The sequence below is a fragment of the Colias croceus genome, chromosome 7 (genome assembly GCF_905220415.1).
Source record: "Colias croceus chromosome 7, ilColCroc2.1".
NCBI classification, from domain to species: Eukaryota; Metazoa; Arthropoda; class Insecta; order Lepidoptera; family Pieridae; genus Colias; species Colias croceus.
The window spans coordinates 10,226,222-10,251,836 of record NC_059543.1 but is presented as its reverse complement, the minus strand read 5'-3'; the positions used below and the strand labels follow the sequence as shown (position 1 = coordinate 10,251,836).

Here is a 25,615-nt window from a genome sequence, read left to right as displayed (position 1 = left end):
TATTACCAGGACTCGAACTTGGGGCCTTTCAATATTAACCCTCACCACTAGACTTAAAAATCAGTAAATTCTAAGAAAATTATATAGTAATTAGCTTGTTCTTGTTTCTAGGCAGTAGGTAGTAATTACCTTCGTTTGAGATCTTATTTCAGGCGGTTAGTTGCCTCAAAATTGGCTAGGACAGGAGGCTGCTTCATTAATAGAATCATGAAAATTGGTTCTCTAGTAAATAAATCGAACAAACAATTTGAAGGATAATGAAATAAATAAATTTAAAATTCAAACTCAAACATTTTAGTCGTTTCGAAGTGCTTTTGAAATAGAAGAATCAAAGCCTAAATACTGATAAATAAGAATTGACCATCGGTTCGGAAAGCAATTTCTACAGAAGAATCAGCACAACAATTTATTTACCTATGTCCATATAATATACGCGTTTAACCATAGAAATCTAAATAACATATTATTTTGAACGAAACAATACACACACCAAGCGTTTGAATAATCCCGTAATTACCAAACAAATTAAACGTTTGCGCTCAAAATATTTACTTAGCAAACAATGTGTGATAAAACTGAGATCTCTTCTCAACTATAGTAGTATGTTTCTTCGGTTTGATAATCACACTAGTATGGTTATGAAATCCGTAAACATATTACATAAAATTTATAAAATACCTTTACTCGTAGTAAGTTCTATTCTGAACACAATTTAGAGCCTAAAAAAATTTGTTCATTTCCAATTGTATAAAGAGCTTTTTTATTAATTATAATTGACTTACACATAGAAGTATTTCACAGTATGAACAAAATAAACCGTGTAGTACAAAAATAAGTAAGGAAACGTAAAGCGCATAGGAGGATGCGCAGTGAATTTGCGGCCATATAAAGGGAGTACTGAAAAGCCGCCTCCATTCACAACTTGCGGGACGCCGACGTCACTAGTTGCTTCAAGTTTCGGAAGTTTTTTTAATACATAGTGAATATAAAAAGTTCGATATGAGAGCGGTGTTCTGTCTCGTTGGTTTGGTGTTCGCGTGCAATGGTATCAGTGGCCTGCTTTTGCCGGTAAGTTTTTTTTTTATCAAAGTTTCTTTGGAACTGTTACTTTTTGTATCGAGATCGATATGATAATATATCGTATAATAATTTGGAGTATAGACCAATTTTAAGCGAAATTTAGTACACATTTTGTGCGTTTTCTAACAAAATTAAGTTTTAGATAAAAAGTTTACAGCATTGCATTTATAAAGTACTAGCTTACCGCCCGCGGCTTCGCTGTCTAAAACCTAACTCCTCTTCCTTCCTCTTGAATCACTCTATCTATTAAAAAAATTGCATCAAAATCCGTTGCGTAGTTTTAAAGATTTAAGCATACAAAGGGAAATAGGGACAGAAAAAGCGACTTTGTTTTATGTCGTGATGATGATGATGCCTATGTAAGGAACTTATGAAAATTCAGTTGTAATTTAAAATAATATATGAGATGTTATTTGAAACGATTATAAATAAAAATTACAAAATAAATGCATTTTTAAAACGCAACTTCGTTTAATCTTATAACTACAATTAAGTATACATATTCTCTGTAGGTTTAACTGATCTCTAAAATTAAATGCTTATCACAATAAAGTAACACTGTGAGATAAAGCCCTTCTTGCCGTAGATATTTTTATTCGTGATATTTCTGAGTGAATACGGACGGAAAATTTACTCCTAGATATTTTTTTGTACCTACATAAAAATATCATAATTTGTTTTTCTTACGGTCTTTTTAATTACTCTTGACCCATATTAGACACACATTGCATGCTTCATTATTTATATGTAATTAACAATGTCGGTTCTAATTAAAGGTTATAAAATATACGATGGTAAGGGTCTATCCGCCCCAAAACTGTTATATCGGTTAACTTGGGCATGATGATGGATTTTCCAATTTTGGTAGGAACTTTATATTCTTAGTAGAATATAGATATTTTTATGGGTCGAAATGTAACCGAAGGATTTATAATTTCAAATAGACTATATATCTCTTCTATCTATCTATCTAATCTAATATCTACAATAATATTATAAAGAGGAAAACTTTGTTTGTTTGATCGTAATGAATAGGCTCAAAAACTACTGGACCGATTTTGATGAAAGGCACAGACAATCTTTAGACCCTGAGAAAGAACATAGGCTACTTTTTGTTGCAAAATATGTACCACGGGCGAAGCCGGGGAGGACCGCTAGTCTATATATATAAAACTCAAAGGTGCAGACTGATATAGTGATCTATCAACGCACAGCCCAAACCACTGGACGTATCGGGCTGAAATTTGGCATGCAGGTAGATGTTAGGACGTAGGCATCCGTTAAGAAAGGATTTCCCGAAATTCTTGCGGGAACGGGGAAAAACGGGGATGCACGTACAAAGTCGTGGGCGGAAGCTAGTATATTATAAAGGCGAAAGTTTTTATGGATGTATGGATGTTTGTTACTCTTTCACGTAAAAACTACTGAACCGATTACAATGAAATTTAGCACACATATAGAGGGTAACTTGGATTAACACATAGGATAGATAGATTTTTATCCCGGAAATCCCACGGGAACGGGAACTATGCGGGTTTTCCTTTGCAAACGCGGGCGAAGCCGCGGGCGGAAATCTAGTAATATTATAAAGCTGAAGACTATGTTTGTTTGCTTTAATGCGCTAATCTCATGATTGACGGGTCGAATTTGAAAAATTAGTTTGCTGTTAGATGTAAAACCGCGGGGCACAGCTAGTAATTTATAAAGGAAAGGTCTAACTATATCGGTAGCTTTAATAATAATCTATTTTCTAATCGAGTAAAGGGAAGCAAGGCGGAGTAAAAAGCATAAATTTCAAAGGTTGACTTCAAACAAGTTAAGTATCAATTGTCTATTTCTCTAAAGGTTTCCCTTTGAATATATTTGATAAGATAAATGGACACATATTACCAATTTTAATTGATTTTTTTAATATTGTATTAAAAATAAATGTTTTCTACAACATGTTTTCCTCATAATTGGAGTCGTATCAATTATAACTTTCTAAGAAAATATATTTATTTTATCGATTCCCTTTTTAACTGAAAATACGTTAACGAGGAACAAATCAAAGCTCTTTGAAATATCAATCGTTAATATCTTAGAAATGTCGAAAAGATACCTTTAAACGTGAGCTTTTTCTCAAATGGCTGCGTACTTGCGAAAAAATTTTTATAACGAATGGGAAACTTTTTAATACACACGAATGAATATGTATACAAGAAGTCATAATTTTATTATTATGACTAATTATGTTAAGTGAACAATTGAATATACAGGAATACATTCCTTTACACATACTTTCGTAATTAAATATGTTGTACTTTGTTTGTTTTTATTTATTCATTTAAAACTTTATTGTGCATTAAACCAGGTACATAAAATAACAATTAACAATAAGCAAAAGCACATCCATTTCAGCCTTTCAAGACGTCCACTGCAGGACATAGGCCTCCCCCAAAGATTTCCAAAACGACCGAACACCAGCGGCCTGACTCCAGCGGCTCCCCGCCACTTTGATCAGGTCGTCTGTCTTCCGGTGATTCAATTAGCACCCCCCGCACCGCCGTTACCATGGCCGCTACCGTAGCCAGGAATAGCGGAGCTGCCGGGTACTAGGGGCCTGGTTGTTGTTGCACTATTCATGTGTATTTTTATGTGAATCTATTTGGGGGGAACAACTCGCCACGCTTGGCAGGCGGGTTGGCGAGCGCAGTTGATGGTGGAGGAGATGATGCATAACGCTGCTGCCCGTTTGCATGTAGTAGCACATAGGGCGGCCTTATCACTAAGCAGTGATTTCTGCCAGGCAACCACGGGGAGGAGGCAAAGAAGCGAGATAATAAATTATTGAGAAACAGAAAAAAAAAAGAGAAAGACAAGAAGTAATTAAATAAATGCATAAACAACATACACAAGACATACTTAAGTACATTATAATTTACATTTTATATTGATATCTAAAGGATTTAATTAAGTAGAGTCATTTAGATACAAAGTAGATGTTTTTATTATAACACTGTTACAGTCTTAAACAATATACGATTTAATTTACTTTTCACTTTTATATTTTCTTGTTTACAAGGCTTGTTAACTGAGGTTAATATTAAATTAAAAAACTCATAAAACGTTGCGTCTTCGCCTGCTAAACTTTAAAGCAAAGATTGACGATGATATAATATGTTATCAACTTTTAAAGCTTATCCAATCTCTTTATATAATTTTAAAGCACTTTATACATTTTCATTAATTGGTTATAAATCAAATTCTTCATTTTAATACAGCCCTAGAAGTCCCGTACGTGGTATCATAATTAGTGTTGCCCAAATTCAGTCTTGGTCTTGCAGTCTTGGTCTTGGTCTTGCGTTTTTGCAAGACCAAGACCAAGAACAAGACCGCGTATTTTTAGCAAGACCAAGACCAAGACTGACCGTGCAAGACTTGAGCAAGAACAAGACTTAGCCTGCAAGACTCTTGCGTCTTGCAGCTAGGACTTTGATTTTCGAATTTCTTATCAAATCTTCAGTTATTTATTAATCTGCTTGATCTTTACCATGGCTATGTTAATTCAAGCTCACAACGTTCCAATTGAAATACGTTTTTCTAAGATTTAAAGTAAACTTTTTGCAAGACTTGCAAGACTCTTGCTGCAAGACCAAGACCAAGACCAAGACTGGGAGCGCAAGACCAAGACCAAGACTGGCTAAGTCTCGTCTTGTTCTTGCATTTGGGCAACACTAATCATAATGAAATTGAATTTAATATAAAAAGTAAATGGGCTTAACAAGTGAATATTAACTTACCTACTGATGTTTATGTTATAATTTTAGGCCATAGTTAATTGACATAATTGTATCGTTATTTTAAATTAGAAATGATAAATACAATAAGCTTGTAGTTATAATGTCAAATTAACAAAGCAGTCTTGTCTTAATATAATATTTTACTGTTATTTAATTCGGTAATTGTAATTGGTATGAAATAGAGGACAAACTAATTCATTGCTGAACGTATTTCGTACAAGAACAGAATCTACGTGTTATTTTTCGCTTTGAATATGTAGATCTTGATATAACATTATTTACGTCACTAGTCACTACATAGTATAAAACAAAGTCGCTTTCTCTGTCCATCCATATGTACGCTTAAATCTTTAAAACTACGCAACGGATTTTGATGCATTTTTTTTTCACAAACAGTGAAATTAGTTCAGGCATTAGAAATTAACGCGAACGACATTGTTAAATTAAAGTTATACTTAATACAATTAATTTACATAGATAAAGACTCGACGCACGGAAAGCTCCCTTATATTTAACTTCTTATCAATGCAACGCAAATGCAAAGGGTGAAGGAACTTTTCGCTTCGTGTTTCTGTTTACGATACATTTTTCAGATCTTTCATGATTAAGTCATCATCATCTTTAGTAATATTATAAAGCTGAAGAGCTTGTTTGTTTCTTTAATCGCTAATCTTAGAAACTACGAACCCGATTGGAAATAGTATTTCAGTATTAGATAGCCTATTTGTCAAGGAAGGCTTATAGGCTATACAGGGTGTCCCACAGTTGGTATTTACTAAGCTCAAAGGAGGTTATAGTTATGCATATGCTGAGTACGTAAAAAATACTTATAAAATTCCAGACGCATTTTTTTTTTCAAATAGATGAATTCTTAAAACTCTATGTGTACACCCATAACAAACAACCCGCCCAACTTTGCCACCAGCACGTGAGCTATCGTTTAAGATTATGTTTTCATAGACAAAATGCTCATATTAGAGAAGCGGCATATGACGGCTGCGCGAAGCTAGAGAAGAAAACATTGATTTTCAGGAAAAATTTAGCAATAAATTTTTGACGTCATTTTGTTGTTTAAGTAATTTTTACTTGATCAGTGTATCTTGCATACAACTTGCTAACAGTCCCTTCGCGCTTAGTATACCAATAGTGGGACACCCTGTATATCATCACATTGAGACAATAATAACTGAGAACTGCGGGTAAAACCGTGGGGCACAGCTAGTCATATTTGTTCCCACTGTAGGGACATAGGCTTCCCATGAGAGTTGAATAAATATCGAGTCACAATTTATTACATAAATGTCAAATAGTGCTACGTCATACATTATCGTATGTAGCGAATTGCTTTTTATATGACGTGTATTTTATATAGCAATGAATATTGAAATATTGGTACTTATAATACTATGTGTTTGTGAAAGGGAATAAAATATATTGTGTTTACACACATTACACCTCTATATGACACTTTAGAGAATTTATTCCGAAATGTTTATATTATCTCCTCGATATCTGTCTGAAGATTTAGATTGGTTGATTTCATATTTGCAAAAAGCGTACATCGTTTATTTTAAGAGCCTGTTCAGAAAAATAAAAATAATCCTATACATTATTTCTGAAAACACAAAAAGCGAAAACATTGTATTGTGTTCTTATATCTTCCGTTATGATTAACGGATTCCGTTTTGATTTAAAAATTCTTATATAATAATATCAGAAGAATGAAGCATCGACATTCGACTTTTAATTAAATTACATAAGCATTATCTATTATTAAATAGTTGTACCAGTAACAGTTTAGTACATATTTATTTATTATTGTCCTATATTCAGTTACATTAGACATCCTACCTTGTTCTCAGCAAATCCCAATCGTCATTGATCGTGTAGGACATAGGTATATTAGTTTAAGCTTTTTAAGGGATAATAACATAAAATCAAACCCTCAGGCTCTAATTAATAATTTAATTATATGCCAACATTGAAAGCTGGTTCACGCTACTTTTGAAAGTTCCAAAGTTTAATTAAACACGTTAGCAAAAGTTTAATATTATTTCTGCGTTACATTGGAAAACCAGAATTTCGGAGCACTAGCTCTAAAGACTATATATAAATATAATTCTTTAAAATACTGATAAACGGTTATTTTTATGCTTAAACACTTGATAAGATCTCAGAATAGATAAAACATACAAAATAAATACATTCATACCTACTAACTAGAAAAAGGTGTAAGAAGTGAAAATATTTGATGTCGCACATAAATTCCTTTTTAAGTGAGTTGTACATTTTAAAGTACGGATTAGGAGGTAAAGTAACTAGCAGCTATCTTCATTATAATTTCATGAAATCTGTCAACATAGTTTACTGCAAAGTATGAAGGAAGATATTAGCTCATTTCTTAGTAAACTTAATTAAAATTAGAAATGCGAAGAAATTATATAAAAAGTAGAAGAGAATATCATAATATGGGATTAGTTAAGAAAGTTCGGTAATCTAAGGGCTAATTTTTCAATCCTTGGTTAAAACTTATTCATCGAATAACGTATTAAACTACCATTTTAAAAATGTGTTCTAATTGTCCGTATTTGAAAGTATTTATGTGACATTTTAATATGTTCGTGTAATACTTTATTGGACGGATAAATTTTAACCAAGGATTGAAAAATCGGCCCTTAATCTAAAAAACAATAAATTTGAAGTGTTATTGTGTTCCGAGTAATTTATGAAACAGCTGGATTGATTTTGATTATCATGTTAAACAAGTAGTAATTTAAGTTAAACTTAAAATTTTGGTAAAAAATAAACAATCTGTTGACCAAAAATATTATTTTACTCGTTGAATACCCCAAAATAAATGTTCGTGAGTTTGAAAATACATTTTAGTAACTTACATAGCTAAAAGTTACATATGAAATTTGCTTTAAAATGTCCATATTTGATCAAGAAATTTGTCCAACCACAACTGATCCGATCTATCAAACTTATCCAATATGTCTGATTTTAATTCAACTGACCCACGCAACGCTCTCAAACGGATTTTTTTTTTCATTAAAAATTTTCGATCATGCTCTTTCCATTGGCGTTACAGGTCGTTGTTATATTATGGCATTCTTATAAAATACTAAGAAATACAAGTAGAATAGCCAATACAAACAAATTATTAAAGTCAGAAGAGTCTAAAATAAGCTCTATCAAAGAATCTCTACAGTTCTTAATTTTCATAGATTTTTCCTTTGAAAGTGCATTTATATTAGTTTTATTTTTCGTCATGCCTTCGTCGATTGATTTCGAGGCTAATTAAAAACTAGAAAAACTAGAGTAATTAAAGTCTCGTCTGCAAGGAAATGGAAGGCTGATCATGTCCCTATAGAAAATTAGTCTAGGAGAGGAATATGAAGCTTTATAAATATTTTAGGTACTTGTTACTTGTAAGTGCTGATTTACACAGGGTCAGTAGACAAGTCAGTCGCGGCGCAGAATTTCGGCGCCGAATTTTGACTTTAACTGTTTACTTAGACTTCAAGCCTCTGTACCTACTGACTTCAAATCTGTTTACACAGGGTTTTTTTCGGGTCAGCACTGATTTGCCTCGAATTTGTAGTCAGTTACTGACCCTGTGTAAATCAGCACTAACATTATTATTTTTGTAGTATTTCAAAGATATGTCCCGTGACTTGTGCATTTGACAATTGTTTCACGGATTAGTTTTAAAGTTGCACACTTTTATTGCATGTCAAAAAAATTATAAAAATGTACGTACATACATCGGGGTTTTTCTATTATTATGTCTCTCTCCATAATACACGGGTATCGCCATTTACATCACAAGATTCGTCTCATTACTAAAACGCTGCCGTCAAAGACCTGGGCCATAGAAGATCAGAATGGCCAAGTGGTCACTGAACTGGACAAAATATCGGAAGTTTGGAGAAACTATTGTCAGTCCTTGTTTGAAGACCCTCAGTCGCAAAATTTTACATCTACAGAGCCTGCGAGTGATATGCTGGAGCCGGATATTCTTGAGTCAGAAGTGAGAGCCGCTATTCAACATCTTAAGAATGGGAAAGCCACAGGAAAAGATGCGATCCCTATTGAAACAATTAGGGCATTAGGAGACCGGGGCGTTCATATCTTCCACATCATCTGCAACAAGATATGGCTCACAGGCAAATGGCCCTCTGAATGGGCTCATACAGTTTTCACTCCTCTTCATAAAAAAGGTGCCACTAAGAAGTGTAGCAATTTTCGACTTATAGCTCTAATTACACATGCCAGCAAAATTATGCTACACATCATCAACGAACGACTAAAAGCTTATTTGTCCAGAGAAATTGCGCCTGAACAAGCCGGTTTTGTGAAAGGAAAAGGAACCCGTGAACAAATTCTCATCGTTCGTCAGATCATTGAGAAAGCTCGAGAATTCAACAAGCCTACATATATATGCTTTGTGGATTTCTCCAAAGCGTTTGACTCGGTGCTATGGCCAACGTTGTGGAAAACATTACTGGACATGGGCACACCACAACACCTTGTGCACCTGCTCAGGCAGCTCTACGAAGGGGGCACAGCTTCAGTGCGGACAGATGACCTCCTCTCAGATAGCTTCCATCCAAGTGCGGGCGTCCGACAGGGATGCATAATATCACCTTTACTTTTTAACGTCTACACCGAACTTGTAATGCGAATCACTCTCGAGGACTGGGACGATGGTGTTGTGATTGGTGGACACAAAATTGCAAACTTGCGGTACGCAGATGACACTACCTTGTTTTCAAGTAACGCAGACCGTATGAAGGAATTGCTTCTCAAAATGGAGCGCGTATGCCGTACGTTTGGGTTAAAGATAAACCGTTCTAAGACCAAAATTATGATTGTAGACCGCGCCAACGACAATTCGCCCGAAGTGACACAGATTGCGAACTGCAACGTGGTTTCGACCTATGTATACCTTGGTGCTTTGATCTCAAACAACGGCGGCTGCGTAGATGAAGTAAAAAGACGTATGGCCATAACCAGAACTGCGATGGAGAAGTTGAGAAAAGTGTGGAGGAATCGTAATATCACTAAAGCCACAAAAGTCAAGCTCGTACAAACACTCGTATTCCCCATTTTTCTTTACGCGGCAGAAACGTGGACAGTGCGCGAGTTGGAAAAAGGGAAGATAAATGCTCTAGAAATGTGGTGTTGGAGGAAGATGCTGGGGATATCGTGGACAGAGTTTCGCACCAACGAGTCCATACTCCAAGAGCTCGGCATCAAACAGCGTTTATCGACCGTAGTACAGTCGCGCATACTGCAATACTTTGGACACGTGTCTAGGCGAGATAACAACTCCATTGAGCGGCTAGTGGTACAAGGAAAGGTGGAAGGAATCAGATCGCGCGGCAGGTCACCAATGCGCTGGACCGACCAAGTGAAATCTGCTGTAGGAATTCGCGTATCAGACTGCGCCAGACAGTCTAGTAACAGGAAGAGATGGCGGGAGATCGTGCGGAAAGCTGTGTCCGCCTCTACCACCGATGTGGACGTCTCAACGTGACCACGACCACTCTGCCAAGATGATCGACAAAGAAGAAATCGCCATAAGGAAGATACCCGGTCCTTTGGAAGGCTTACGTGGGGACATAGGTCCAACACGCAGAGGCCCTTTAGAGAATTTAATGTGTTGTGGGACACATATTATTATTACACTATTATTATTATTATGTGTATCTCACTTCCATAATACTCGGGTACCATCATAAGGAAGGCACCCGGTCCTTTGGAAGACTTACGTGGGGACACGGATCCAACACGCAGAGGCCCTTTAGAGAACTTTACTGTGTTGTGGGACACCAGCCGCAGCCTGCCCATGACTGCACTATAGAGATACAGCCCTGGGCAGTCCGCGGCCGATGTAGGATTATTGCAAGATAAGGAAACAAAATAAACTGGGCTATGGAATGGGATGTTAATGGGCCGGTATTTGGGGACTATTGGAAACTATGGCACCTGCCTTTCTACTAAAACAAAGTAAAAATATGTTGGCAGGTGGTGACTCGCCCTCTCACTGTATGGGCCCCCGAAATAAGCCGCTGCAATAGTGCGACAAGGGGGCAACATATTGTGAGCAGCTAAGGGTGGAGAGGCGTCCCTGGACTTTAAACTACGATCACGCGCTCCCTGAGGGTCCAGCATCACGTGCCCACTCGCCACTTATGATTCGCATCCACCCTTCGAGCTAAAAGCTCTCGCGACTCCACTCTGGCCGGCCGGTTAAGGCAAGCCAGAGGTGGGGGTCCTGTCCTCGTCAGGCTTCACTCCGACCGGCCGGTGAAGGCAAGCCGGAGATGAAGACAGGGGCCTCCCCTGGGAGCGCTCGGTTCCCGCGGGGTCGCTACTCCCCGACACCCCGCCACAAGGTGTCCTGCGGGTTGACTGACTGCACGGGTGAAATATCTATTGTCACGTAGACAATTGATATTCCAACCGTGGGCGATGGGGTCGTCACATCCCTACTTATTATTATTATTATTATTTATACCGTTCACATTTGTATGCAACTATAACGATTTTTTATGGTTTTTGTATTTGTATGTAGGTACTTAATTATATTGCAAGGTGTAAGGGATTATCTAAGCGTTAAATTCGATGTAAGATAAAGCACGCACAATATGGTGATTCAACTCTGAAGGATATCCAAGGATATCTATTTTTATTCATACTTCACCTTATCTTAAACGTTTGTTCTTAAAATATCTAATCACCTTTCAAATTGGCACATTATAATTTCCTTACTTACCTATATTTACCGATTGGTTATAATAACATTAACAAGAAGTAAAATACTGGAATAACTTAAAAGAAGTTATTTCCATCTTGCTCCTTTATTTCCGAACCAAATATCAATCAAATTAGTTCAGGAGGTTTTAATATAGCAACAAATGTACACATTTCCATAGAAACATTCATGTCTTTAGTTGGTAATTCTCATTCCACAATTCAGTATAAAATCTTTAATTACTCTTTATATTATATAGAACGTTATTTACATTCGTTCAAGCGATAAATTTCGTTTGCTCGTAAACGTACGCAAATCGAGATCCTGGTTTCATTAACAGAAGTGTTTCGAGAATAAACAAAATAATGTTTAACCAAAAACAGTGTTTGTTGCCACTAGTGCCTGCAAACATCCTACTAATATTATTTAAAATGAGAAAGTTTGGGAGGATGGATGTTTGGATGTTTGTAACTCTTTCACGCAAATACTACTCCGATTACAATGAAATTTGGTATGTAGGTAGCCGAAGACCTAGAATAAGATATACGCTCATTTTATCCCGGAAATCCTACAGGAACGGGAACTATGCGGGTTTATCTTTGAAAACCCGGGCGAAACCGCGGTCGGAAATCTAATACTGTAATATACTTACGCTATCTGAAAAATTAGCACGTGCGACAACAATGCTCTTTATCTGTATAGTAAAAGATTTTAAGCTTATTGTCGTTTCTTTATGGCTATTCATAAAGGGTATTTTCTTTCAAATCTTCGCGCTTCGCTGTATTATCACGTTCTAACCACTAGAGATAGAATGGGAGTTATATTTCCTCTTATAATTTTAACTATAATCGAACTAGCTTCCTTCCCATGGCGTCATCCGTGCTGTATAAAACTAAATTATATACTAAAATTATCTTAAACCACTCTTATTTATTTAAAAAAACCGGATCGAAATCCGTAGCGCAGTTTTAAAAATTATAAGGACTAATTTTAAGCATACGACAGAGAAACAGACAGACAGCGGGAAGCGACTTTGTTTTATATTATAACTTACATTGTTAATTGATGTAGACAGTCATAAAAAACCAGATCCGAATATTTTTACTGTTTCAAAGAATTGTTTTTACACACGAAGAAGTAAATATTGTTATCAGTTAACACGTTCCGTGTAATCCTTGTCGCGTATATTATATGCCTAATATAAATAATCCTTATTTATATTATAATATCTAAACGATTAAGCTACACTATATTAATACCTATGAAATTTTATTGACTAGCTCTACAAGTTAGGACTACTGAAATTCAGCGCTGCGCAATATTGAGCAGTATCTGCTGAGAATTATCTCTTTTAAATAAATTTAGTTATTATTACTTACTAGCTTACCTCCCGCGGCTTCGCCCGCTTTGTCTAAAACCTAATAAATTATATACTAAAACCTTCCTCTTGAATCACTCTATCTATTATAAAAAACCGCATCAAAACCGTAGCGTAGTTTTAAAGATTTAAGCATACAAAGGGACATAGGGACATAAGGACATAGGGACAGAGAAAGCGACTTTGTTTAATACTATATAGTGATAAAGCATTGTTGTCTAAATGTACTTTTAGTCTGCATACACTTCAAAGGTCATTTTTTGTGTGCTAGGAAGTCATTTACATAAGAATGAGGACATTATGCTTTAGCGGAACCCGAAACAAATTTTCTCAGAAACCCAAAATATTCTTAACTCTACAAATTAATGTACTTGTACATATTTAACCGACTTCAAAAAAAAGGAGGAGGTTATCAATTCGGCCCGTATATTTTTTTAAATATATAAGTCATTAAATATAGTATTATTCAAACAGTTTTTGTTCAGGACCTATCCTATACTTAGGTCAAGAATAGGTTAGGTAATTAAAATCGCATACCTTGTCAAGTTAATTTCAGTTATTTAGGTGACATTTGGTAAAACTCTATTAATAACAATATCTTTTGTTCTGTAAAAACTGATCGGATCGTAATCAATTTTAGTGCAAAAATAGAAACAAGACACTTTTACATCGGACATAAGGTTGAATTGACGTATTTCTTATTTATAATAAAGTAGCTTTCCGCTCGCGGCTTCGCCCGCTTTGTATAAAACCTAATAAATTATCTGCTAAAACCTTCCTCTTGAATCACTCTATCTATTAAAAAAAAACTGCATCAAAATCCGTTGCGTAGTTTTAAAGATTTTTAAGCATAGGGACTAAGAAAGCGACTTTGTCTCGTACTATGTAGTGATAGTGAAGTGGGAAATACTATTTACAGACTGAAAAACGTTTAAAAATGTAAAAGTTACAAGAAAGAATGAATGAATGAAACATTTGTATTTAAACTAAAGGTTGCCATGTTATTTAAACAAAAAAAAAAGATGTGATCGCGGGAAACGAACGGGTGTTATAAAAAAATATTATGAAAGAAACTTTTTTAACACGAATACGTAAAATAAAGTTCAATAGATGTATGTTGGACATCGTTTCTAGGACGTATAGGTATGCGGGTTTTTCTTTGACTGCGCGGGCGAAGCTGCGGGTGGAAAGCTAGTTAATAATAAACCTGTTGAGAATATTAGCCACAAGACAGTTCCATGAACACCTAATTATTATGAACTTTGTGCACAAAGCTTTCTCCTCTTATTAATATAGTATAGTAGTATTATATTATTTGTACTCATGTAATATTGTACAGGGATTACGGTACACGTCGAGGGATGCGCCTTTATCGTGGTTCTCGAGAGTACGGCGTATGCCTGTACTGACACATCGCGTCATAGATCCAAATGAAGGTGAGTTGTTAAATATGAAAGAAATGCCTTTTAATACGATAAACTTAATTATTTAAAAGTAATGATAGTGTTATGTGTGATGGGTGATGGACGAGCGTGTTGAATTGGGCTGAACAAAGTTGCAACTAGAGCTAAAAATAATTTCATCGATTTTAACTTTCAAAATCTGTTAAAACTGTACTGTGCTTATAATTCTTATTATTTAATAAAATATTGACATAAATTTCTAATGAACGTATAGGCATTGGAAAGTAATTGATAAACCAAAATAATATTTATTTCCCTCCGTATTTATCGAATTATTTAAACGGTACCAGGTTTCAAAAATAGCTTTCTTTGATATAATACCTACCTATATACCTATATGTATAATTTCAGTAGGTACTAACGTGAGGTTAGAACGTAACACATATTGCTCATACATTTTCCAAAGATAATTCACGTAATATTTTCATTATACCTGAAACGGAAATTATACGAGTCTGAATATGATCCAGAATCATGTTCAAGTTAATGTTAATATGTTTGCTTAGAAATAGCGTAATCTGAAACCCTAATTTTTCGCTAAGCTAAATATATTATTATTGGCTATTTTAAAAATTACCAAGCGAAGTTAGAACGAACTGTTAGTTAATTCAAATTAATTAGATTATAATAATACATCATATTTATAATGATAATAACATATAAATCTACTAGTTTTACTCACTTTTGAGCACTATTTCAATATAAAAATACCATGAAACTTCAATAGCACAAAATAAAGCCGACGAAAAAGTATTAACGTTCCATAAAATATTGAAAAATTATTACCCTACATTAAACTCATTCATAATAATATTGAATAGTTTCATAATCTATAACGATAGATCAATTTTATCGCAGTTTCTTTTAAATCACAGCTGAAAACTAAAACACCAATTTTGTATAGAATGCTTCATGGTAACATCAGAAGAAGGGGAGCTGTTCTTCAAGTCGCCCTCCGACGAGCCGGTGGTGTGTGGTATCTACATGATAGCTGAGCCAGATAAGCGAATCCAGGTCACTTTCAACTACCTCGACGTGCCTTGCGACAATGGCGGACTTGTGGCTGTGAGTTATGTGTTTATAGGATTATAGATGCAACAAAATGTACGAATATTACGAGTAAAGCAAGTACAATTAATTAAGCAGGCATTACAATTTACGAAGATAACTTTCAAACTCTTAAATGTATGTTAAACGTATTATGTGTGTAAAACGTGAAATTTCTGTAATAAAAAAGAACATCTTCTTTATATATAAAAATGAATCGCAAAATGTGTTGGTAAGCGCATAACTCGAGAACGGCTGAACCGATTTCGATAATTCTTTTTTTATTATATTCCTTGAAGTACGAGGATGGTATGGATCTTATGTAGAGAAAACGTAAACATGTACCACGGGCGAAGCCGGGGCGGACCGTTAGTTTAATTTTAAATATAAATACAAAATAGTGCAGGAATATATTATTAAAGTATATTGCTTATTGTTAAATAGTTATACTTAAGCTTTTGTGGGAAAATTACATTATTTAATCATTTACAAAGTAAGTTTATAAAAATAAAAGTGTATGGTATTTTTCTCAACTACAGGTATCATGCCTCCGCACGAGCAGACATAATCTGATAACCTTTGCTACATAATCGTGTTTACCAGTTTTAACGTCATTTCATACAGCTTTCGCCACAGATAACATAAATAAAAAATCTGAAAACATCACACTACATTTCTTTATTATCTATATTGTATTGTTTCATATGAACAAATCAACACAGAAACAATGCTATATTGAATTGTAAAGCTCTCTGTTTCCGCAATATTGTAATATTACTAATGGACGATTTTTGGCGCCCGCAGTTCCGTAAATAAACACATAACTTTTTTCCCTATTGTATTCAATGAACGGAACAATTATATTGTTAGAAATAAAGCCTGCTTTGAGTGACTGGAGAAAAGTGTATTTAATGTAATAAATATGCTGTTGTACATAACTTAATCAACAAATAATAGTTAATCACTACGATTATTGTTTAATAGGAGGTAGTTGGATAAAAGTAATAATCGCTACAAATATGGCAATATGCAGTAATTTTATGAAATATTGACAGATGTAAAAATTAAATTACATTAAAATATATTATGAGAAAAATTAGCCTCGGCTCTACATTGATAGCGCCGGCATTTTTGTTATTTTATGCGTCCAAATTCTAATAAAATTTTTAATTAAAAGATATTTTTACTGACCTTAGCTCAGACGTTAGTTTTACCATTCGCAAATAATGTACCTAATAGGCCACTAAATATTATTTCCGTTTACCCAAACATAGTCATCTTAACTGACAGATAATCTAACCACAACATATCCAGAACTTGTAACACCAATTATAATAGTCTCATAATTTCTAGTGGATAGATGGCTGGGAGTTAAACGGTCAAGTCTGGCCCGCTGACGCGTGGGACGACGACAGAGTCGTTGAGTCCTGCGACAGAAGGCCACAACGAAAGCTGATATCTCGACAGAACGCAGCGCTGATACAGTACAGAGTACCAGCCAGAGGAAAGGGCTTTGCTGTCACAATACGTCACATCAAGAATAGCAGACGTGAGTGAACTTGTAATTAGTTTAATGTTCAATTATTTTGGGATACGTTTATTAAATGAGACCCTTGTCCTGTCATGGTGTTAACTTATTTGGAAGGGATGTGAAATTTCTATTCCTATAATGTGACGTTAATTGCATTTTTATTTTTATGTTTATCGCATGATCATTAAAGTCATATATTATTAATATTAAGGTATAGACATTAAAATGTACAATAGAAATAAGAATTTAATTAAAAATCTTATAAGTTAAAGTTATTTATAGCTGAATTAATTGTAATCTTTTATTATATTTCAGATAAATGAATTTGAGGTTAACTAAAAAGATTTTTGTTATTAATACTTATTACTCTGTGTCCTGATTTTATTTTAACAATAAGTTCAAACTCAAAACTCTTTCTTCTATTTGACCTTTGTTTCTGTAATTGTAACGAATTTCAAATGCAATTTGTTTCCCAAACCACGTTATCCATCGTTTTAATGCCTTCTTTAACGATTGCTACGACAGTGTCTAAATTAAACGTAAAAACAACAGTGTAAATTGTAAATGAATCCAAGAAAATTGAAATGAATCCAAGTAAATTGGTAATGAATCCGAGTAAATTAGAAACGGGACTATTTATAAATAGATGTAATTGATCGTGAAAAATGGTTCACAATCCAAGTAACTGTAATAGATTGTCCATTGTCTTATATAAACAGTATGAGGTATATTAAGTTACATTGTATTACGAATTGCTTTCCAACAAGGTGATTTCGTTTCTTAATTATTTCTGTGTAACTAGATATCGAATTATAGAGAACAATTGGGATTCTATTTGTCGCGCAAATCAAATTAAATGTAATAGATTTCCACTTGTTCTATTTTAACACGGTTTGTTGTTTATTTCTACAGCTTTGTTAGTCTATTGTCATTACAAAAATTAATGATTAAGTTTGTGAAAATTGCAATCAAACTAACATTTAGAATGGAGCATTATGGATCATTCAGTTGAGTATTAATCATTGAATTTATATGCAGCAGAATATTTCAATAAATTATTAACTAATATGAGTTTGCCAAACCCTAATTGAATTGCAGATAGAATTTATCGGTAAAATAGCTGGACCACCACCTAACTAAAGTAATAGTTCGGTTAGTTATAATTGGTAAATAATGGATTGTTAGCTTTTCAAAATGTCCATTGCATTACATTGGAAAATATATTTATGTATCTTCTACTTCAAACATCGAGCATATGCTCGACAATTTAACATACCTACCTAGTTTTCACTATGAAAGTTTAGCTCAGTTTTGCCTACTAGCTAACATTGGATTAAACAAAATGAATTTATTCTTTGTGCATTCTAATATTATAACACTAGATACGCCTAATTGTAAGAAATCATACTTTAGATCAGTTTTACCTCATTCGTATTGACCAAGAATAATGAAACAGTATGTTTTTTATTTATTGATCTCAACTCTACAGCTTGTAACTTAATGCTCTTCGGCTCGGAGGGCGTGTACACGCTACGGAACCACGGGGAGACCGGCAACTGTTCGCTCATTGCCATATCTCCCGCGACGGTACGAGTTCTGGACCTCAATGTCGGCCAGACTGTGAAGCGTGGGACTTTATTGTATGTGGAGACGGGGACTATACATCGAGTGAGTGGTCCTTTATGTCTTTGTATGATAAGTAATAGTTGGATTTTCTTTCTTTCTTTAGGTAATAGGGGTCGGTCAATCGTTTTATCGTTGGGGAAATTACTTCCGGTGCGATGAATAGTAGTAGAGTCTATAGTATTAAATTCATAAGTTCGTGCCAGATTGAAATATTATCGTTTTATTAAAAAAACAATCAAATTTTAAGTACTTAACAGAAAACTGTGCATGAAAATTAATGAAAGCAAATGAAGAAATTAGAAATCAATGTGTATTTTACTATAATAGTTTCTTCTACTGTGTGCGTATAGTGTGTAGATAACGTAGAATATAAAAAAAAAGGTTTTAGTATTATTTACATTTTTGCAACAACCAACTTCAACGTACAAAGAATGTTTATATTTTAAATCTTTATGCTTATATTTTCGCCTCGCCGTCCTAACAATCGAATAGTACCTACTTTTAAATTCATTGGAAAATGCTGTCACCACATTGTATCTTTGATCCATTTTCCGCTTAGAAGTCTATATTGAGATTATTAATCTTTTATTGTACTTAATGACATTTTAAACATATACACGAGGAAGTATTATAAAAGGTTTATGCACAATAACTCTATTGAGTATAATTTTTCTCCTTTGTATTTAAAATTTTAATTAATTTGAACTTAAACACCCACATTCATTCGCTTATTTCTTTGAGGAACACGTTTCAATCCCTGTATTATACAGATCACTGAATTGGAAAGCTTTTTCTACCAGAATTATTATAATTTGTATTCGTATTTTGTATGAAATGGTCAATGGACTTTTATTTTTGTCCTAAAAGATAACTCCGATACATGTAACGAACCGTCGTTTGATGAAATTAAATAAAGAAGTGATAGATACTTTATGAATTTATAATAATTAAAGTAAGAGTATTGTAAGAGAACAAATTAATCTCATTTCACTACATACAGAAATACGACTTCAGCGTTTGAGTTGTAACTTGAATTACTTTGTAAGCTAAATTTCTAAACAGTATCTTAACGTGTTCACTGATTTCAATACAATTAATATATTCAGTATGTTTAGAGTCAAAATATATAGCTTTATTAAAAGTAAATTAAACAAGGACAATAAGGTACGATAGTATAGTGTTAACTATAACAAAGGTACTTGGTATTGATTATAAGGACACATTGTACGAAGTTTCGAATGATCTAGTTCTAGTCGAGTTTCTATGATCAATGAGTCGAGTTGTTGTGTGTAAAAAAAAAAGATCATTTAATGACAATCAGCTCATAATATATGCAAGCTTCAGGTATTTTGTTCAATTTGAATTCTGTGCAATTGTTTTTAAGAAACTTATAACATAAAATATATGCCAAAGAAATCATAAGCTTCCATTTGTGTAAAAATGTCCCCTCTCGCATGCGTAACTCTTTTTTTAGAATTATATAATTACATTCTTTTGTTATTTAAAAATACGTACCTAAGGATTAATTAGAGAGTATTTCGGCTTGTTAGTGCACAAAGCGGGGATTACATGACTTCGTGGAGATAGGCGGTGCGAGCGGGCTCGACCATACTAGCATGGAGGTTTTCGACAGTGTGTGTGGACTGGACTCTAATGAAGGTAAAGCTAATAGTACATTTTGCTTAGGTTTAAGAGTAGGTTAGAATTTAAGCTATAGTTTGTAGTGCATAACGTAACTGCAATTTGTGGAACAGCGATGGTTTATAGGCGGCAATTGGCTAGTGATCTTCGATCTAGTCTTATGCATACCTAACGATTTTTTGTGCTCTTTTTATCTCATTTTAAATTAATACCTTTTGTAGATCCAATATTTATTGAATATTAAAGTACTGTATAATCCGGTCAATGCATTATTTTTTATTGATTATAATATAATTTTGTTAAGAAGATCTTTTACAATATTATTATCAAATGCCTTGACGACATTGTATAAAGCATTAGAATAACGTGTAATCGTATAATTATTTTGAGTTAAAAACAATACAAGGGATTCAAATATTTTTTACCGTACCTAGCGTAAAATTATTAAGCAAGCAATTAGTCGTTTTATTTTTATCCATAAGATAATATACCAACAATAATCCTAAGTTCTAAAAATATAATAAAATGAAAACTTTATAAATACCTATCACAATGATTATACAGCATTATTTTTTCCTAGAAGCTTCCATTGCTAATGCACGCTAATAGTTCTAGGAATCATAACTAGATCATTGACATAAATTTACAGGACGGTTTAACACGTTTTTACGTATATGTATCACGTATAAGTCTTACTTTGTTTCGTGGGCTGAGTTTTTCATATAAAAATAGGTTTAATAGGTACGTTATTGTTTTCCCAGCTTAGCTTGCTAATAAGAACATGGAAATTTCAACACTTTTCCAGAGTTGATTAAATACTATAATATTGATTATCTTCCCTAACAATAATTTACCAATAGATTTGTCAGTATAGGTAAACAGAAGTTCCCGTCGACATCATCAGCTATTTTAAGGTTTAATCGGAATAAACAAACATATTTGAAAATAAATAAACCTTTATTTTTTTGCACATAATTATGACTTCTGACTGTATATTATTGATCATACATATACAAAGATATGTAAAGAAATATATGCAAATATCATGACTTTACTGAAGCCATACTGAATAGTAAATGGTGGGTCTGAAATAGCACAGATTGACAGTTGGCGTCTGATCTCGAAGGACATTTGATTGATGAATGATCTGCAGAAAAATAAATGGCTTTTCAACATTTATAATGTGTTTTCGAAATGGGAACAGTTTTTTTCTATTTAAAACTTGTATTAGAAACTTCTTTTGTAATCTTTTTTTGTATTCAGATTAAGGTGAAGAGAGAATAGATTTAGATAGATTTTTTAAATTTTGGGCCGATTTGAAATCTTCTTTCGTGAACATATTTTATTGAAACTAAGGAATAGCGAGTTTTAAATAAAATATAGACTTTTTGATTTATTGCTAATTTGCTTAACTTATTTTTTGTAGAAATCTGATAAATATTATACTCATAATATTATGGTGTCCCACTATCGGTATACTTACTAAACGCAAAGTGACTTGTAGTTTTGCAAATACTGATCACGTAAAAAATACTAAAACAACAAAATTTCGTCAAAATTTTTTTGCTTAATTTTTCCTCAAAATCCATGTTTTATTCTTAGCTTCGCGCAGCCGCATATACCGCTTCCCTAATGTGAGCATTTTGTCTATGAAAACATAATCTTAAACGATACCTCACGTGCGGGTGGCAAATCTGGATGGGTTGCTTGTTAGGGGTGTACACTATACACATAGAGTTTTAAGAATTCATCTATTTGAAATGCGTATGGAATTTTATAAGAATTTTTAAGTACTCAGCTTATGCAAAACTAGAACCTCCTTTGAGCTTAGTATACCGACTGTGGGACACCCTGTATAATTAATTAAATCATCTTGTCTTATTGGTATTTTCTTTCAGGGATCGTATACTTAATAATGGTCATTCAATTACATACAATCACGCCCTTTGTTCAAAGAGTTTGATTGCACAACAAAATGTTACAAATTGTGTTTGACAATTGCTAAAGTAATATATTGTTCAAATTGTGTATTGTTTCTGTAACACGCGGAACAGAAAAATGATTGTTTCGTAAATATGTAATGTGCAATTGATTAATGTGACGTCATCGTTAAAGCTGACTTTGAGAAATGTTCCATGGAACATTTTTTGTAAATGGAACAGGAATTTTGTATCGGCTTCAAAACTAGTTGAGCGCAAAAAAAATGAATTTGTGATAAATCTGCATATTCTTCTAACTGAAACATACTTATAAGCCAGCTTTTTACTTTTGAAAAATGTATAAGTAGATACTATCAGTTAATCTAGCTTTTATTAAATTTATATAACACCATCTACTTGTTATACCTATATTAAACCAAAGTCCCTTCAACTATTTTTGTGTTAAAACAAATTTCATATTAAACTACAACCCAGTTTCGAGCTTTTTATTTCAAAATGATTATTAATACAGTTTTTGAAATCTCTACACATGTCACAAATCAACGCGATCTCTAAGTAAAAAAAAAGTTTTATATTTTTAGCATAAAAGCTGTTTGTACAAAATAAATAAAAAGTCGATAATGGCAGTCTGTTACAAGGTGCACTTAAAATCCAATTATTGTCAGTCTATAGACGTTGAGATGACGTCATAATTTTCCTTTTGCCAACGGAAACATTTTTATCATCAAGTGTCTTAAATGGTTTATCATTTTTTAAAGATTATTTTTTTCTTTACTAGCTCTACAGCGTTACACTGAACGTATTAAACCAGAGCGAGAATTTTTCCGAATTATTTTTACTATGAACCTTCGTTGAAATGCTTGAAATCTATTTAAACTCCACTAATACGTGTAGACCTATAAAATTTATAGAGACATCATCATTATCAATATAAATTTATATGTGTCGTTCAATATCAAACTTTCTTTCAATCCCTTTATTATTATTTTTACGAATGAATTGGCCAGTATAATTTAACAGCTATATCTAAAAATAAATTGTGTATTTCTGAGTGTTAAGAGAGCAATTTATCTACTAAATAATAAGTGCACTTTTTATAACGTTATAGAAACATATCAAAGAAAATTAGAAGTAGTAGAAATACGATCAGAAAAAAAAAATTTAAAAAGGATGAATGCAAATACGATTCAGCATACTTTCTTTGCATTGACTGTTGACTTTCGTATTCCCAAGGACTTACGACTCTATTATTTGTGAACGTTCATAGCGCTTCCTTGTTAAATATAGTTCAAAATTGACTTCATTTGATAAAGAGATAGGTTTTTACTTTTTACCATTACGCGATAACTATATAAGCACTATTTAGATAGAAACTGCGCATATATTATACAAGTCTTAAATGGAAATTGTCTATGAAATGTATTATTTACTGTATATCTTTTTAGTGCTTAATATGTGCAGTATACAATATAAAAAGGTACTGTAACGAATAACTATTATACAATTAACTAAACTATCTCTGCTTCCAGCCCGCCGCCTCGTATCCATAGCCTGCGAAGACACGGTAGTGCGACTGGTCTCAAGTGGCCGATTCCAAAACTCAGTGACTCTCGCCTTCTCGCCTCTCCCCATGGAGCACATAGAACACGCTGATCTAATCTGTGGCTTAAACGATGTTTAAATATATACCAGTCTAGTGATTCCCTCAAAAACTTTTACAATCTGTTGTACCATTATTTTGTAAAACATGTACAATTGTAAGCCAACTTGTTTTACAATTTTATGCCAAAAGATGTTTCCAAGAAATGTGCGTCGTGGAAAGTTTCATTCGTGTTTCTCCACTGAGTTTTACAAAGAATTCTACGCGGTATGAAGGCTTAGACATTATGTATTTATTCATATGTAGTGAATAGGCTTATCTACTTGAACACAGCATGAATCGATGCAATACGTTTAAGTCTATATTCCACGAAAATCTTCCTTTAAATAGCTGTATTCTCACACCAATTGTTTGTAAAAATGGCTTGAGAATATTTATTGTGAACGTAGAAATGTAATAAGTATGTAAGTAGTAAAACCATTTATTCTAGTCAAAGGTGTTAAGAGGTTTCCTTCCCAAAGTCCCAATAAAAGTAACTCATCGAAAAATATGTGTTTTATTTTAACTTCCCTGTAGTAGTGAAAATAAAATAGAGTTGTATGTACGTTGTCTTATTTAGAAAATTTTATTAATGTAATATTGCGCATCTCACATCAGCGTCACTTATCGATTTAATAAATGGATTAGTAGGTGATCAGATAGATATCTTGCATCAGTGTCCAATTCTGAGAAAGTAATTTTCTTTCCTTTTTACTTCTGTAGGTAAGTACTATACCTAACACGAAGGCAACACTATGAATCTTTTCCTAGTGCTAGCTAAGTAAGGCTATTTTTATATATACCTAATATAATATTATTTACACATTAATAAGTAGGTGACTCTCAAAAAAGATGAATCCTGTTCTCGGGCATAGATCCATTTACATTTTCCATTTATTTTTGACGATAACATAATCGTAGCATATGGTTTAAAATTTAATTAGTATGAGCTTATGATTAGTTCTTACTTCATTATCTCTGAATGAAATGATATAGCTCTATATTATTTAAAAACAGTAAACGGATCTCAGAATTGTTGCCTTTATTTAAAGACAGCTTGGACGACCGCGACGGGAACTAAGGAATGTACACAGGGAAGGGTGAAGAAATGGTAAGCTTTCTGCTCTCCAAAACAGCTTTTGATACATCACATTGTATAAAGGCGACTATATCTAAAATAAAACAAATAACGGTTGATTAAAATTTATTGAGTTATTTATTTCAGAATAAGTAATTAAATGTTTAAAGCAAATCATTAAAACTAACCTAATAATACAATCTAATGATTTAAAAATTATATCTCGATTAAGCTACATAGAAACAAATCGTGCGACTGTACAAACGATTATACTCAATTAACGAAGTATTTATAACATAATTTATAAGCATAGTTTAAACTATATTTTACAAAATGAGATTCATTATGAAACAATTCGCCTCGCAAGCTAGAATATGAATTTAATCATAATACAAAGAAACATATATATTGTCAATGTCGTTTGCATTACAGTTTTAAGTATATAAAATGAATAAGTGCACATCTATTATGTATACGTTATTTAGCACCTAATTAGTAAAGCGATACCTACGGACAGTTTTTTCTACGAACAGATATTATATCTAGAAAAATAAATTAGACTACACACTATGTAATTAACAAAATATTTATGTAGGGTCAATGAAGAAAATCGTTTTGAAACAAGCTGTACGTGTCACAGTATGTAT

At 33.3% G+C, this 25,615-nt stretch overlaps 1 protein-coding gene across 1 annotated transcript; it reads left to right on the top strand.

Annotated features, from left to right (window-relative positions):
* Positions 1 to 626: 626 nt before the first annotated feature.
* On the top strand, positions 627 to 24,399 carry LOC123692967 (corticotropin-releasing factor-binding protein). The gene is made up of 7 exons (XM_045637819.1): positions 627 to 1,068; positions 14,343 to 14,439; positions 15,371 to 15,531; positions 16,867 to 17,062; positions 18,534 to 18,712; positions 20,221 to 20,329; positions 23,781 to 24,399. Exons 1-7 carry the CDS (start codon positions 1,000 to 1,002, stop codon positions 23,930 to 23,932), a joined length of 963 nt encoding a protein of 320 aa, XP_045493775.1. The 5' UTR covers positions 627 to 999; the 3' UTR covers positions 23,933 to 24,399.
* The last annotated feature ends 1,216 nt before the right edge of the window (positions 24,400 to 25,615 follow it).